We start from the raw sequence: 15,356 nt of genomic DNA, 5'->3' as shown, positions 1-15,356 counted from the left end.
TCTAACAAAGATTTTTCAACGCTGTTGTAAACATTATGTCAGCTAAAACACTATGTCATGCTGCCTTTTATAAGGTGATACTTTTTTAGGCCGAATCCTATTCTTAATCCTCTGGACACAGGAGTTGTAATCATGTCATACCCTGCAAATCTAGCGGTAGGTGGTGTCTCAAAAAAGGACGTTTTCTTCCTTCTAGGAAGTGGTCAAACCTTGTTTTTCCCTCGTGTAATCAGGCAAAAACTTGATTGTTTTTCGTTGCTATCGAATTAAGAGATGGAAGAGAAAGCAGTTCAGGAGAAAGCAAAATATACTGATGAAACTATACTTGCTTCTCTTCCTTGCTCCTTATAGTATTCTCTTTTAAGGTCTCGACCTGACCTCGACTGGGCTCATTTCCACCGTGCCTGCAAAGCACTGGTTTTAAAAAGAAAAAAATTCCAAGCCAAGAATGCTCTTGTCTATGAACATTATCTCTTCTCTGGTTTTTATTACATTTTCTTTTGAAATACGTTAGATTATGTTCAACAACCAGCCCTTGCCCAACCGGTTTCTCCCCTTCCCCCATTTCTCTACACACATCACTTTTTCCTCCTCCCATCAGGGCAGTGGTCAAAACACTGCAGTGCCGGGAACGCACGTTTCGGGCCGGTCACTCAGCAATTTATTCTCACTTGGCTTTGCAAACAGCTCCCCACCCAACCTTGTCCCCCAGTTCCCTCCCTCGGCCATTATCTTTCTACTAGACTGCGCTCAGTACGGGACTCCAGCTAGCACATCGAGGGTTTACGGTAGCCTGCCTACCAATAGGAGCCTACAATGAAGAGAAGTCAGGTTCAGCCTCCCGGCAGCCCCAGTGTCTTCTTCCCCTGGCTGTACACCTACTGTACCCGCGAGCGAGCCGGGCGCGGGGTGGGAGGGGGCGCGCAGGGAGGGCGGACAGCAGCCGCGGCGTGCGCATGCGCACTGGGGTTGTTTTTCACAAAGCTGCTCTTAAAGTGAGCTGGCAGCTTCCAGCCGCCCGTCTTTGTAAGGAGACCACTGAGACTAGCAGGATCGCGGAGCAGCAGCCTCTGTGCTGCCCTGACTTTTTAAGAAATCTCAATGAACTATTTGTAAAGAATCACTGATCCTGCCTGCAAGCTCTTTGCACGGCAAAGACATCGATCAGTGTTAAGTGAAGATCACATTTTATATGTGATCTTGACTTTTTTGTCTTACATTATATTTTTTATAGATTTTGTTATAAACATGGTGCTGGGAAAGGTAAAGAGTTTGACAATAAGCTTTGACTGTCTTAATGACAGCAATGTCCCTGTGTATTCTAGTGGGGATACAGTCTCAGGAAGGGTGAATTTAGAAGTTACTGGGGAAATCAGAGTAAAATCTCTTAAAATTCATGCAAGAGGACATGCGAAAGTACGCTGGACCGAATCGAGAAACGCCGGCTCCAATACTGCCTATACACAGAATTACACTGAAGAAGTAGAATATTTCAACCATAAAGACATCTTAATTGGACACGAAAGAGGTAAGTTTTTTACATTAATCAGAAACTATTAGACCTGTTTTCTTTGGCAAAGTACCTTTTCAATTTTCCTGAATTAATATAATCCTACTCCTACCATAACGTATAGCTGTTTGATAAAGGTTGGAAAGGTGGAAGATTTGAATTCTCCTTGACATTCATCGTGTGTTAAGCCGTAATGCATGCAGGCATCTGCAAAGTGACTGCAAACTGCACTTATTCCACTACCTCTGTACCCGGCTTGGTCTGTGCCATACACACTTGCAATCCATTTCCACCTTACGTATAAATTCTGCTTATATGCGATTCAGTAATTTTACTAGTATGTTTTCAAATGAATTGCTAAAAGCTGCAATCCAATATTAGGTTTTTCCCTTGTACTCTGCAACCTTAGATCTTAAAAACTAAGCTTCAGTGAAGAAATGGAGTAACATTTTTAAGTGGGTTAATAGGTGTATTTCATTTTTAATATTGACACGCAAAAGACTTAAGAGAATTGACCGTTGTTCTTTGATAATGGGTTTCTGTGGTTTATTTTGACATATGGTATCAACACCCCACGTGTTTTTTCCTATTCTTTCCAGTTCCTTTAGAAATTTACATCAAGCATTCTCTATTTTAAAGGACAGCACCTATCATTATGATATGTTTAAAGTCAGTTTTAGAAGCCATTTAGGGTCAGAAATTTTCTTTTCCAAGCATCATGCCTAACTTTGGAACGTGCATTCAATGAAACCCGTGCCAGTCAAATGGAATTGAAAAGTATTCGGCTCGTTGGATATGATTTTTGGTTAGAAACTGGAGATGAAGGGTTGTCAAAGGGAGAAGGGGTCCTGAGATTTCAAATCTATTGTTTAAATGGTTACATTGTGGAAATATAGCAGACTCTAAGCTTGTTTTTCTAAGTTTCCACCCTTTGTTAGAAGCGGTTCAATCCTGTTTCGGACCAGTTCTGGGGGGTGGTGAGGAGGGGCGCTTGTTCTGCTCTCAGCAGATTGGTTACACGCGTCAGGTGGTGGCGATGACTTAATTCCTAGCCCAAGAAGAATATAGTGTTAAAACTGGTTATGTAATTTTGTCCTTCTCCTTTTTAATGCAGTATTTAACTCGAATGTTGATGATTTTTCAGAGTAGAGCACATTTTTACCTCCATTTTTAATTAAAAAATACACATCCACGAGGAAGTGCTAATTGAACTAAGGCAAGTGTAGAAACGTAGGGTGCTTTGAGTTACAGCATGAATGCATTATTTTTAAAATATTAAGATGAAATCAATCTTTAGTTGGATTTTCAGTTACACATAGGTAATTTGCATCCTGAAATAATTTTTAGTTAACCTCTCTAAGCAGTGACAGTGATAAGAAATGCAACTGCCTAATGACAGTCCTGGTATTTGTTGAACAGGACACACAAGTTTGTATTTGATCCTTCCTGGACTGGCAGCTTTTTATAAGATGAGTGAGAAGAAACAAAGGTTTTTAAGGAGTTGAGGTTTGCAGTGGGGTAAAAGTAGAATAACGACTTATGGGGACAATTTCATTAATTGCGCCACGATTTCATAGTAAAGAACACTATGTGCCCCGCACCCCCACGAGACACCCCTCAACCCCTGCAAGCTAGAACGAGCTTCGCTTGGAATAGTTTCAATGACTTAAAACTGGGACCTCTCAAACTAGCCTGGTAACTGAGACCCCGCCCCGGGCGGCCGGCGATAGGCGGAGCCGGTTTTGTTAGCCTGTTGCTAAGGCGATGCCAGGCTCTGATTGGATTGGGCGCGAGCGGGTGGGGAGAGTGGGCTCGCCGGCTGGGGCGAGGCTTGGAACCGGCGTGCGCCGGTAAAGGTCCCTCCTGAGCTGCGGCCCCCGCCCCTACTCGCATCCCTGCCCCGGCTTCTGGAGGCGCGCGGGGCTCGTATCACATACCGTTCTGTTGCCCCTTACCTGGGCCCGCTTGCAGCCCCGAAAAGAGCGACTACAGGTTTCAACAGAGTGGAGAGGAGAAGCTTCCGCCGGCATTACAGGTGCCGGATGGCCCTGGGCGCAACTTTTTAGCTGCCAGTTCCATTCACGGAGAAATTGGGTGGGCAGGGTTAGCAGGACCCCATTTTCCACGTTTTCGGGTGGAAGTTGTCAGGCAGCTTCTGTAAACGCTTGTCTTCTTCTTAGCTGAAACAGCGTGTTTCCCTTTCTATGCAGTCACCAGACTGGCTACCTTGATGTGACCCGAGTGGGGAGAGAGCGCCAAGACTGGCCGGGACGGGGAAGGAAAAGTGACATTAACATTGAAAGCGGGGTGAGGTGGGGGCTTCGGCGAGTATTCCTTGCCCACTTGTCATTGTTTCTTTGGGGCTTTTGCACCCCGCGCACCATTCCCCGCCGCCGTCGCCGCAACTGTAAAGGTGTCAGGGTGGCCCGAGCCAGATCGAACCGGTCACCGGCCGGGGCGTGTAAAGCGGAAGCGCCGCAGCGTGCTCGCCCCGCCCCACGTCAGCAGGCTAGGCTGCGCGGCCGCGAGCGCGAGCGCCGTGCGACATATGCCGTATGTATAGCTGGGCGCGCGGGCGGCAGCGGCGGCGCGCGGGCGGGCCGGCTGGGATCTGCTCGCGCCGGTTTAGGCCGGTCCTCTCCTGCTCCGGTCTAGTTCTTGATTGACAGCCCGGCACTTGTTTACCACGGCGCGGCCGCCGCCGCTCGCCTCGATGAGACTGCTGAGCTGGCACAAAAAAGGGAGCGAGACGGGAAGAAAGGGAGAGGGAGACAAACTTTGGGCGCCGTCGGGAGGAGCGATTTTAAATGGCCCCCAGCTCGTCAGCGGGATTTCCGTGCTGAAATACCGTAGAGAGGATTTGCACGGGGGGAGAAGAAAATACTACTGAGGTAGAAGGGAGTCTTGGTGATTTTTTTTGAATACAAGTTTCCACATATAGGCGCTTTTTTCCTTTTCTCCTGTGGTGGAAGGGAAGCATCACGATTTTTGTGTGAATTCATTACTTTGGTGAGGGAAAGTTAAATGATAATACCCGTTTCTCTTAGTCTCCTGGTTAATGATAAAGGTTTCTACACCGAGAAAACTGCGCTAGTAGACGTTTATGTAATTAAATTACCCGGTCGGAACGCTTTAGAAAATCATTTTAAGAATCCAGAACACCCTCCCACATTTCGTTATATTTGTTTTGGAGACGTTTTGGAGATAAACCTATTTGAGCAAAAGAAATTGGTTGTAAAATAAAGTCATCCCGTTTTTTCTAGCAATGGGAAACAAACCTAGTCTTCATTTTTCAAGGATGTGTGACAGTTGTTTCCCATTAAGCAGGCACCTTTTAAATCTAAGGTATATTTTATATATATGCGAATTTTTAGCTGTTGCTAGGACAGACTGAGATTGTCATAATTTTAGGTTCAATAAGAATTTTTATTTTTAGCTATGAAACTGACATTAAAATCACTGTTCCTTTTTTTTTTTAACTCCAACATCTATTTGACAGAGTTTTCTAATGGTTTTAGAGCTTTAACATTCACATCTTCTGCATCAAAACTGACATATTTTAAAAGGCTTACATGAACAGTTTTCATTTTATATATAGTCTATTTAAGTAAGTGGATGAAGAGAAAGGTAACATCTTAGTATGAGATTTGAAATCTGGATCTTTTGTTGAGCCTGTATTGTCACACATAGATGCTTTACAGTTTAGGTTGTTTTCCATTGAAAAACCAACTATGGGGTATAAGTATTAATTATCCCCATTCTACAGATGAAGCAACTGAAGACAGGACTTTTGTTTTACCCAGAGGAAGTGATGAAGTTGGAATTAGAACTCAGATCTCTCACACTCTAAAGTTTGTGGCCTTAATTACTATGTGAGCATCTTTAAAGTTCTGCCACCAGGAAGAGAGTGTAAAGGTTTAACAAGTTTTTTGTTTTCTTTTTCTGTTTGTTTTAGATGATGATAATTCCGAAGAAGGCTTCAACACTATTCATTCAGGAAGGCATGAATATGCGTTCAGCTTCGAGCTTCCACAGACGTAAGTATTTTGTAACAGGCATTTTTCATAAACATCCATTCTTTTCAAATGAAACATTCTAAATTTAAATATTTTTAGTTTAAAAAAAAAAACCCTTTTCATTACTGAAACTTGCTAGAGGAAAACATATACTCAGAAAAGAAGCTATGTTTTTAATCTAGAGTGGCAATATTATAGAAAGCAAAGCTCAATTCTTAGTATGCTGTCTCAAGTTTTATATGGTTTTTAAAACTTGAATAGTATTTCATTTAAATTGAGTGAATTGGAAGGTGCCAGTAAAATAGTAAGCATTTAATACTTAGTTTATCATCAGCATTAGCAGAAAAGGTAGAACATAACAAGTCTCTCATTTAGTAGTTTATAAAAATTCAGTGATCATTTTTTCTACTGATGCTACCCAACAGCAGTAAGCTAAGAAAGTCAAAATAATTAAGAATATCCTCACTTTAGAAGTGATGTGTTTTTTCTGTTATGAATTCATTAGCTTCTGTGCAAAGAGCTATTGAGAAGGTCACTCGAGATATTATGACCTGTACTTAAAAGGAAACATCCATCAGAGATACCTTAATATAAGGCTTGGAATCTAGTATGAAAGGAAGAAGGAAAGTAGTATATTCTTTTTTTTTTCTTTTTTGCGGTACGCGGGCCTCTCACTGTTGTGGCCTCTCCCGTTGCGGAGCACAGGCTCCGGACGTGCAGGCTCAGCGGCCATGGCTCACGGGCCCAGCCGCTCCACGGCATGTGGGATCCTACCGGACTGGGGCACGAACCCGTGTCCCCTGCATCGGCAGGCGGACTCTCAACCACTGCACCACCAGGGAAGCCCGTGTATATTGTTAATGTAATAATAAATCATTAAAGGAAATTATACAAAGAGTAATTTTTGAAAAAAATGCTTTAACAGATATTAAAACATGCAAAGTGGCACTTGTACTGTTTGCTCTGAAAGGTAAACTTGCATTACATAAGAACGTCAAGTGCCAAATGTACATAATTCTGTATTTTTTTAAATTCTAGTACTTGTTATATATAGATAGAGTTCATAAAGGGTATTTTTCAGAGTATCCTGTGTATCATATTGCTTAAGAACATGATTTTTAATATAATGCCCTAATTACTTTCTGAGAGAAATATTTTAAGTCTGAATACAATAGGAATAATACATTTGGGCCTGAATATTTTCAAAGCATGGAAGTAATTTAATATATTTTTTAAAAATTCTATCTATAAACCCGTCATTTAAAGTAAACTCTAGAAGACTAGCATAGATCCTGCGTTTTATTTCTCTGCTATACAAGTTAATGCAGAAGTCTAAAATACAAAACAAAAACACCACTACTCCTCATAAAAAGCTAGCACTCTACCTTGTAAATAAATGAACCTTGTGCATTTTTCTAATGAAATTATGAAAAAGAGACTAAATTCACTAAAATATAATCTTCCACAAGTAATAAAATCTGGGAGAGTTGAAAAAGAATTATGATTCTCTTGATACAGGTCAACAGAAAAAATTCTTTTTCTTTTTAAGTCTATAGTATAGTTAGAAAGCATGGCCAAAAAGAGTTAGAACATAAGTAAACTGGGAAATGTAAAAGCATTTTTTTAGAGCTTCAGTGGATTTAATGAAATGTGAAAAACTTTTGAAACTATAACGACTATTCCAGGCCTTTTCTAAATCTCAGTTACTATAATAAGAGATAATAATAATTCTTAGTTAATGAAAAATGGAGCGCCATAGGGAGTCGTTTGGTCTGAGTGTTTAACCAGTGTCCAGAATATCTCAATAGAAATAGTTAAACCATTCTTAACTTTATTTTTAAACTAAAGTCTTGACCTTTTCAAGAATTGTTCATTTCCAGACTTTCGTAATTTTGCCACCAGCATTAAAAGTAGCCTCTTCTTAGTTTAAAGAGAGTGTATTCTTCTGGCTTTTTTAACCAAATTTCTGTAATATTTAACAACTTTGTGTTATTATTTGGAAACAGAAGGTTTTTTCCCCAGTGACTTATCCCTTTGGAAATATAAATTATGCCTTTGATAACTCATTCATGTATAAACTTACAATATATTAACACTTCTATGATGAGCTACTGTATAAATATTAAAAAGAGGTGTAAGATTAATATATTGACCTTTATATTCTGCACAGACCACTTGCTACCTCATTCGAAGGCCGACATGGCAGTGTGCGCTATTGGGTGAAAGCCGAATTGCACAGGCCTTGGCTTCTACCAGTAAAATTAAAGAAGGAATTTACAGTCTTTGAGCATATAGATATCAACACTCCTTCATTACTGGTAAGAATTAACTGAATTCTTCATTTTTTGTTTTTGGCATATAAATATTAAAGAATAATCACCTAAACTACATACACATTCTTTATAATTTTTAAATAGTAACTTCATTTTTGAATTACATAAATACCACTTTCAAAAAAAATAGTTAAGAGCACACAAATTAATGCAGGATATGCTCACATTTTCTGATACTGTAATAACTTTAAGTAAATTTTTAAAGTAAGACCAGTATTTGGTATGAAATATCTTCCTCAGAAGGTAACAGCAATAACAAAAGAATAGATCTGTTCCCTAAATAATTTTAGTGGAAAAAGAACAGTAGTATCAATTATTATTATAACAATATCACTTAACTTGAAAATATCATAATCTAAAATTTGTATTATTTATTGCATTATTCCAATATAGGGATAGTTGTCAAATGATGGGGAGATAATTATTTTCATGAAAAAACTTAAATTCTATTTTAAAGGAAATCTTTTTTAATTGTATTTTTTCACAAGATTCAAATTTGATTTCAAAAACTTTACTTGGTTTAAACAAATAATAACATCTTTAAGCAAGTAAAATTAATCTTAAAAATGAGCAGTTTTCTTTTTTTATGTATTGAGTTTTACAGTCTCAGAGAAGGATGTTATCATTTGGGATTATAACCAAGTTGCTTTCCAAACTGCTTTTTTTTTTTTTTTTTAAAGGCAGTTTAAATGGAATGTGGAAAGGGTTTTTTTTTTTTTTTTCTGTTTGTTTTTTTGGTTGTTTTTTAATTATTGTGTATGTAAATAGCCTGGGCTAAAACTATGTTTATGAAATATGGTGTTCAACCCTGTACCCTTTTTTCTTTAATTGAATGGAAACTTGTATAAAGACAAAAATACTAATATAAATCAGAAGCCCATTGGTTAGTGGAAAAGTATATTTGGATACTGAAAAGAAAACAACAACACTACTTTAAATGTTAAATTCTTCAAGAATTTAAGATTGTATTTTAAAACATTCTATTACTGTCTCAATTCATACATTGATCATTTTCTATAAATTTATTTCTTACAGTCACCCCAAGCAGGCACAAAAGAAAAGACTCTCTGTTGCTGGTTCTGTACCTCAGGCCCAATATCCTTAAGTGCCAAAATTGAAAGGAAGGGCTATACGCCAGGTATGTATGAGGTGCATTCCCACAAAAAAATGATCTTTCTTCACTTAGCTCTTGTGTATAAATTTACATTATTTCTACTAAATGCAGACATGATACAGTATTCTTTGGTAAAATATCATAAATTGTGCTTATCCAGTTTCCTTTTATAAATTGGAATGTAGTCTTCTTTTTTAAATTGCTACTGTAAATGTGTTTATTTTTATAACTATAAGTTATTTGCCACTCTTAGGATAGCTTTTTATCCCTGTAGTTCATTGAACTTTCAGACTTTAGCCTGAGAGTCTACATTTGTTTTGGGGTTGGTTGGTTGGTTGGTTTTTAACAGTAGATATATATTTTTTTTCCTGTAGGTGAATCAATTCAGATATTTGCTGAGATTGAGAACTGCTCCTCCCGAATGGTGGTGCCAAAGGCAGCCATTTACCAAACACAGGCCTTCTATGCCAAAGGGAAAATGAAGGAAGTCAAACAGCTCGTGGCTAACTTGCGTGGGGAATCCTTATCATCTGGAAAGACAGAGACGTGGAATGGCAAGTTGCTGAAAATTCCACCAGTTTCTCCCTCTATCCTCGACTGTAGTATAATCCGTGTGGAATATTCACTAATGGTATGTATAGATTTAAGGGTTTGGGGTGGGGTTTTTTTAGGTTTTAAAGTCGTAAGGGTATCATTTTGTCTTACCCAGGATTTGATTTTTTTTATTCCATGTGTGATATATATAATTATATGTAATTCTTTATGTAGTTTGGAATATAATTACTAATTTTACCTGAGGTAATGTACACGATGGAGAAACTTTTCAAGTATATCATATGTATATAAGTTAAAAAATGAAGTAAATGAGAGCCTCAAATAACATTAGATTGGGTTTTTCATTTTTTTAGAGGAAATAGTACTTGGCATTCTAAACCTAACATCTCCTTTCATTGTTTAGGTATACGTGGATATTCCTGGAGCTATGGATTTATTTCTTAACTTGCCACTTGTCATTGGTACCATTCCTCTACATCCATTTGGTAGCAGAACCTCAAGTGTAAGCAGTCAGTGTAGCATGAATATGAACTGGCTTGGTTTATCCCTACCTGAAAGACCTGAAGGTAATAATTTGATAATGCATATCTAAGCTTAATCTATTATTTTCAAGAACATAATTTTGCTTCTGATATTTTATGATTAAAGTTTGTCTATACTTGAAAAGAGTAGATGTGCCCCTAATGTTAGGTTTAAAATGTATATCCCCCTAGTTTTGATCACAAGACAGATTATTATTATGTTACTTGACAGTCCTTTTTAATACCTTCTATTCTGTGTATTTTGACATGCATAAGAACGTGCTGTTCGAATTGCGTGTATCTTTTTTCTTCAGCACCACCCAGCTATGCAGAAGTGGTAACAGAGGAACAAAGGCGGAATAATCTTGCACCAGTGAGTGCTTGTGATGACTTTGAGAGAGCGCTTCAGGGACCACTGTTTGCATATATTCAGGAGTTTCGTTTCTTGCCTCCACCTCTTTATTCAGAGGTAAGCATCAAACCCTCAAGTACAAAATGGGCTGTGACTCTCTTAGTAAACAGTATTGCAAACTTTTTAAAAACACAGCTAGGTTTTGATTATCATAAGAGAAAAATAAATAATTTTGAACAACAGATTAAAAGTTAGATCATAAAGTTGTCACTATTTACTAAGTTTGACCCAGAGGTAGGACTGGTCTCTTATATTATTGGGGAAATAAAGATAATGATCTAACCTCATACTTCCAAAATGCCAGTTAAAGGAATAAATCATCTTTTAAAGCATCTATAGAACTGGCATTTTACAGTCATTGATTAAATAGCTAGAATTTATCTTATCATCCTTTTCCAATTTAATTTTCATATTTTAATATTCTCAGTCATAAGGGAAAATAACATATGTAATAACATCTTAAACAGCATTCCTGTACTCTTAGATTATTTTTATTCATCTCAAGTAACTAAGCACTTATAAGAATAAAACATGGCCCTTGGGAGAAGCGTACAGACTGGTGAGAAAAACAAACTTAGAAGCAAAAATATTACCTAACAATGTAATAGTAATGCACAGTTCATTTGAGGAGCAGCTTGCTGGGTCTTGAGAATCAGGAGGGGCTTCCCTAAGAAGGTGATTGTTAAACTGATTCTTGAAGAGTAAGTATTCTCAAAATGTAGAATGTTCCAGGCAGGAAGAAAAATATGTGCAAAGGAAAGGAGGTAGGGAGCAATCCAGCAATGTCGGGATACTTCAGAATATATATATGCATAATAATACATTGTAGGGACTTTAGAGTTGGCCTTGATACCAATGTTAATACCAAATGATTTTGTAAATCACTAGCATCAGCTTTTTCTTTTTGGTTGCTGTAGTTTAGATAGTTATTTTACAGTGAAATATTACTCCCAAGAAAGACATAAAAGGATTGTTTCACTCTTCAACGAATTGCTTTTATTTTTTTTCCCCTTAATACCATGACTAGAAGAGTTAATTTTCCTTTGGATATGATTAATATGAAATCCACTTTATTCATTTATTATAGGATGTTCAGAATCTGTTCTGTTCTCTGCAGATTCTTGATTGGACATAATTTTTCTATCCCACTATTTCAATTCATAAAATTATTAGATGCTAAAAATGTCCTCCCACTTTTAGAAACATTGTCACTACATTTTTATTCTGACATTTCTGTCTTGCTTATTAAGTCCCTCATTTGTGATTTGATCTGACAGGCATTTTAAAAGAATGGCAATCTAAGTATCCACTTTTAAGCAATTTGTCATAAAATCTACCTCCTTCTTTTTAAATGAACTAAAGATAATTAAGAGAATTCAAAACTTTTAAAACCCTATATTGTGTGATTTAATTATTTTACATCTAGTCACATAGAGGGGGGAAAGTATTGTAAATGGGTCTTGTCCAAAAGATCTTTCAGTAAAAGAAATGTATTAAACCCAACAATTTGCCTTCCTGTGCCCATTCTCTTTGTACCTGAGAAGCAACTGAAATATGTTCACTTTTATTAAGTGTATGTGCATATGAAAGTCACTACAGAAAGAGGCAAGGTGGGAAGCCTCTAGAGCATTTTGGGTTCACCATTCCTATTTCGTGATATACACTGTATTCCTAGGCCCTCCCTAGGGCTTTACACCCATGAGTTATTACCTCTCGTAAGCACCAAGAACTTTGTTTACACAACTACATTCTTCCCAAAGCTCGGGAAAAGATGAGTTGACTTTTTTGTAACAGGATGAAATGGATACTTTACAGAAGAAAATCACTGCTATGAAAATGTTGGCCAATTGTGTATTTGAGTCTTAAGTATGACTAAGTGCTGAGTAAAACTCCATTCTCTGATAGAATGTTACCTTTACCTTTTGTCAAATAAAACTATTCCAGCATACCCTTCTAAATTTAATTGTTAATCTAGTAATTGAATAGCAAGTACTTTATAGATGATACTAATACCCTTTCTTCCCCATACAAACTCTGTACTTTCTGATTACATTTCTCAACCAGTACTCAAAATATTAGCGTATTTGCTGCATTCTTACTAAACCTTATCAATTAACTTTGGTTTGGGTTTTTTTTTCTCTTTTCTTTCTAGATTGATCCAAATCCTGATCAGTCAGCAGATGATAGACCATCCTGCCCGTCTCGTTGAAGGAATACTTGATTAAATCAAGTTGATGTGGGTTCCGAACTGTATCTCTTCCCTTCCCGGCTGAGGACAGAGAAGTATCTTGGAGACACGTTTTCAGAGGAAGTGGAATTGCTTTTGCCCAGAAAAATGGCGAATACATGAAACAACCAGTGATCATGCTTTAGAAGCCTACAGCAACGTTCTGGGACTGCTCCAACATGCTTGAAGATCTAAGCTTTTTTCCTTTAAAACTGGCACATACTAAGAGCAGTCTTCTTAGCCTATGGTCATACGTGTCAAGACACCACGTTGTAAAGAGGGATGATTTCCTTCTTTTGATTTGAAAATTTGCACATGCTCAATGCTTACATTGTGCGGTTCCATGTCACTACAGCTTTTTTTTTTTCCATTTATGCCAGACTCTTGATACTCTTTTAAAACTTGTTTGCAGTGAGCACAACAAGGAACAAAAGAAAGCTTTGAAAAAAACTTTAACATGAAAAAAACGCACTGACATTTTTTTTTTTTTTAATTTAATATAGCCTGGACTTTACCTGCGTATGCACATGCTCAGAATTGTCCTACTAGGCTGACCATGTATCACCTCTTCAGCTTGGATCCTATTGTGGATTTATTTACAAACATCAAATGCCTTCAAGCCAATCCTTCTTGCTGTATGTTTTGCAGCCTACTGTAGTAGATACGCAACAGATATGTGGGAAAAGAGATAAGAGGAGGAAGCTAATAAGAGACTGTCAAGATTGTATACCTTCTTGGTTTCTTTTAAGAATTTGTTGCCTTTCTACTATTACAGCAAAGCAGCATTTTGTTACTGACTGCCTAAAATCACTTAATCTCAGGTGAACGCATCACTTGCCAAACTGTTGGAATGCTATTTGTGTTTTGTTGCACTGTTGAGTTTTTTTGTTTGTTTGTTTGGTTGGCTTTTTGGAGAGGGAAATTTGGAAAAGGGACATACACAAAAGTGATAACCCACCCGCATTGCCTTTTTATCATTACATATGAGAAGAAACTAGCAGAGCTAAGAATGGAGTAAAGAGAGGCAGTATGGCAGGCACCAGCAAAGAGTTAAGGGCTGTTGCTCTTTAAAATTATTGTTATTTTTTATTATTATTTTAAAAGTATGGAAGTTTTCCAGTCACTGGAAAGGAGGAGAAAGTGCATTTATTTTTATACAGAGTTACGTAATTACCTCCAAAACACATATGTTGGAAATCGTTTTTGCTGGTGCAGAGTATTTTCATGAGCAGGAATATATATGTTCAGATTATGATTAGAGAGCTCAATTTATACGTTTCCTATCCTGCTCAAGCTTGACAGAGCTTGAAAACCCAAGTTTATTCTAAAAGTGTATAACTTCAAAATTACAAATACTAGAATATGTGCTGGAATAATAACTTTTATATTTTTGTGGTTCTTTTAATGAAAGTATTTTCTTCCATTACCTAAAGAAGATTTTGCTAAGCATGAGAAATCATTCACTTTGAGTATATATAGTTATGAAGAACGATCACATCAGTAAATTATAGCTTATATTAAAGATAATTTACAGTTGGCTCATAAATATACCAGCATTCATGAAGACACTTATAACTGCATTTTCCAAGGTACCAAGTTGTACTCATTGTCTTATTCTAGAAGGAATTCAGCTCTGATGTATCTTAATGAAAATCAGCATCTCTGGTGTTGCAACATATGCGTGAAATGGGTCTTAACATCTATCCTGCCATTTAATCCCACAGTTAATAAAGTGGCTGAAAATAATAGTAACTCTGGCTTGGTGCTTGACCTGGTTAAATACTGTCTTAAAGCTTCATACAAAACAAATAGGCTTTTCCATAAGTGGCCTTTAAGAAAACATGGAAGACAATTCATGTTTGAAAAATGCTGACAGGGTGAAGAAAGCCCATGTAAAAATGAATCGCGTTTTAAGTGATTCGGTTAAAGGGTTTGGGCTCCCATAGCAAACTAATACTAGATAATAAGGAAATGGGGGTGAAATATTTTTTTATTGTTGTTAAATCATTTTGTGAATGTCCCCCTCAAAAGAAGCTAATGGAATATTTGGCATAAAGGGCATTTGGTGGTTTTATTTTTGTTGGGGCGGGGGGTGGGGGGATTGTCAGAAAATCCCTTTTCTTATGTCTAACTGACTAGGGAACAATTATTGATATGCATAGCATTGGAATACTTATCACCATATACTCTTTTAAATAACACATGAGGAAAGAATGACCAATATTCTGATAATTGGCACTGGGTTACAAAACGTGATAAAGTTTCAAATATATAAAACTTTATCAAATAAAGTTTTATTTTCCCCATTAAAGTATTCCTTTACTTTCTTACTTAGAGGCATTACTCCTTTCTAAATATTGGTCAATTCTTGATATAAGATGTGAGGTTCACAGGTGTATTCCAGTATTCAAGATAGATTCCTGATTTTTCAATTAGGAAAAGTAAAATCCAAAACGTTAGCAAAACGAAGTGCAATATTAAATGTTTGCTTTATAGATTATATTCTGTGGCTGTTTGTAATTTCTCTCTTTTTTTCTTTTTTATTTGGTGCTGAATATGTCCTTGTAGGCTGTTTTAAGAAAACAATATGTGGGAAATGATTTAATTTTTCCTATTGCTCTTCCTTGTGGAAAATAAAAGTGTTTTCGGTTTTTTTCCTTTTTGTAAA

General features: G+C 37.1%; 1 protein-coding gene and 1 long non-coding RNA gene across 6 annotated transcripts in view; one reads left to right on the top strand and one right to left on the bottom strand.

The window, feature by feature from the left end:
- LOC111184395 (uncharacterized) overlaps positions 1 to 4,273 on the bottom strand; it is a 22,050-nt gene extending 17,777 nt beyond the window's left edge. The window contains exon 1 of one of the 2 annotated variants that reach the window (XR_016392722.1): positions 802 to 4,273. This is a non-coding gene — a long non-coding RNA (uncharacterized LOC111184395). The remainder of the gene's footprint in view (positions 1 to 801) is intronic. The other variant, XR_016392723.1, reaches the window with a different exon arrangement.
- ARRDC3 (arrestin domain containing 3) lies at positions 1,017 to 15,356 on the top strand. Of its 4 annotated transcripts, none has more exons than XM_022592843.3 (8): positions 1,018 to 1,528; positions 5,466 to 5,547; positions 7,697 to 7,844; positions 8,895 to 8,997; positions 9,348 to 9,604; positions 9,932 to 10,094; positions 10,364 to 10,518; positions 12,614 to 15,356. In XM_022592843.3, the coding sequence occupies exons 1-8, from the start codon at positions 1,249 to 1,251 to the stop codon at positions 12,668 to 12,670; spliced, it is 1,245 nt and encodes a 414-aa protein (XP_022448551.1). In that variant the 5' UTR covers positions 1,018 to 1,248; the 3' UTR covers positions 12,671 to 15,356. The 4 variants fall into 4 exon arrangements, with proteins under 4 accessions (XP_089765238.1, XP_022448551.1, XP_089765239.1 ...); XM_089909113.1 differs by lacking the exon at positions 7,697 to 7,844 and adding an exon at positions 5,277 to 5,361 and having other exon boundaries at positions 1,442 to 1,528; XM_089909112.1 differs by lacking the exon at positions 12,614 to 15,356 and having other exon boundaries at positions 1,017 to 1,528; positions 10,326 to 10,508.

Source organism: Delphinapterus leucas, chromosome 3 (genome assembly GCF_059928025.1).
Source record: "Delphinapterus leucas isolate spDelLeu-1000000601 "Yukka" chromosome 3, BTC_Dleu_Yukka2, whole genome shotgun sequence".
In the NCBI taxonomy this organism is placed as follows: domain Eukaryota; kingdom Metazoa; phylum Chordata; class Mammalia; order Artiodactyla; family Monodontidae; genus Delphinapterus; species Delphinapterus leucas.
Note: the sequence above shows the minus strand (reverse complement) of the source record. Positions and strands in the feature narration are given on the sequence as shown.

Bases quoted from the DNA above. Each gene is read 5' to 3' on its own strand.
- ARRDC3 (XM_022592843.3), top strand. From the start codon at position 1,249: ATGGTGCTGGGAAAGGTAAAGAGTTTGACAATAAGCTTTGACTGTCTT. The intron at 1,529-5,465 runs GTAAGTTTTTTA...TGTTTGTTTTAG, and splicing joins CTTAATTGGACACGAAAGAG to ATGATGATAATTCCGAAGAA. The intron at 7,845-8,894 runs GTAAGAATTAAC...TATTTCTTACAG, and splicing joins TCAACACTCCTTCATTACTG to TCACCCCAAGCAGGCACAAA.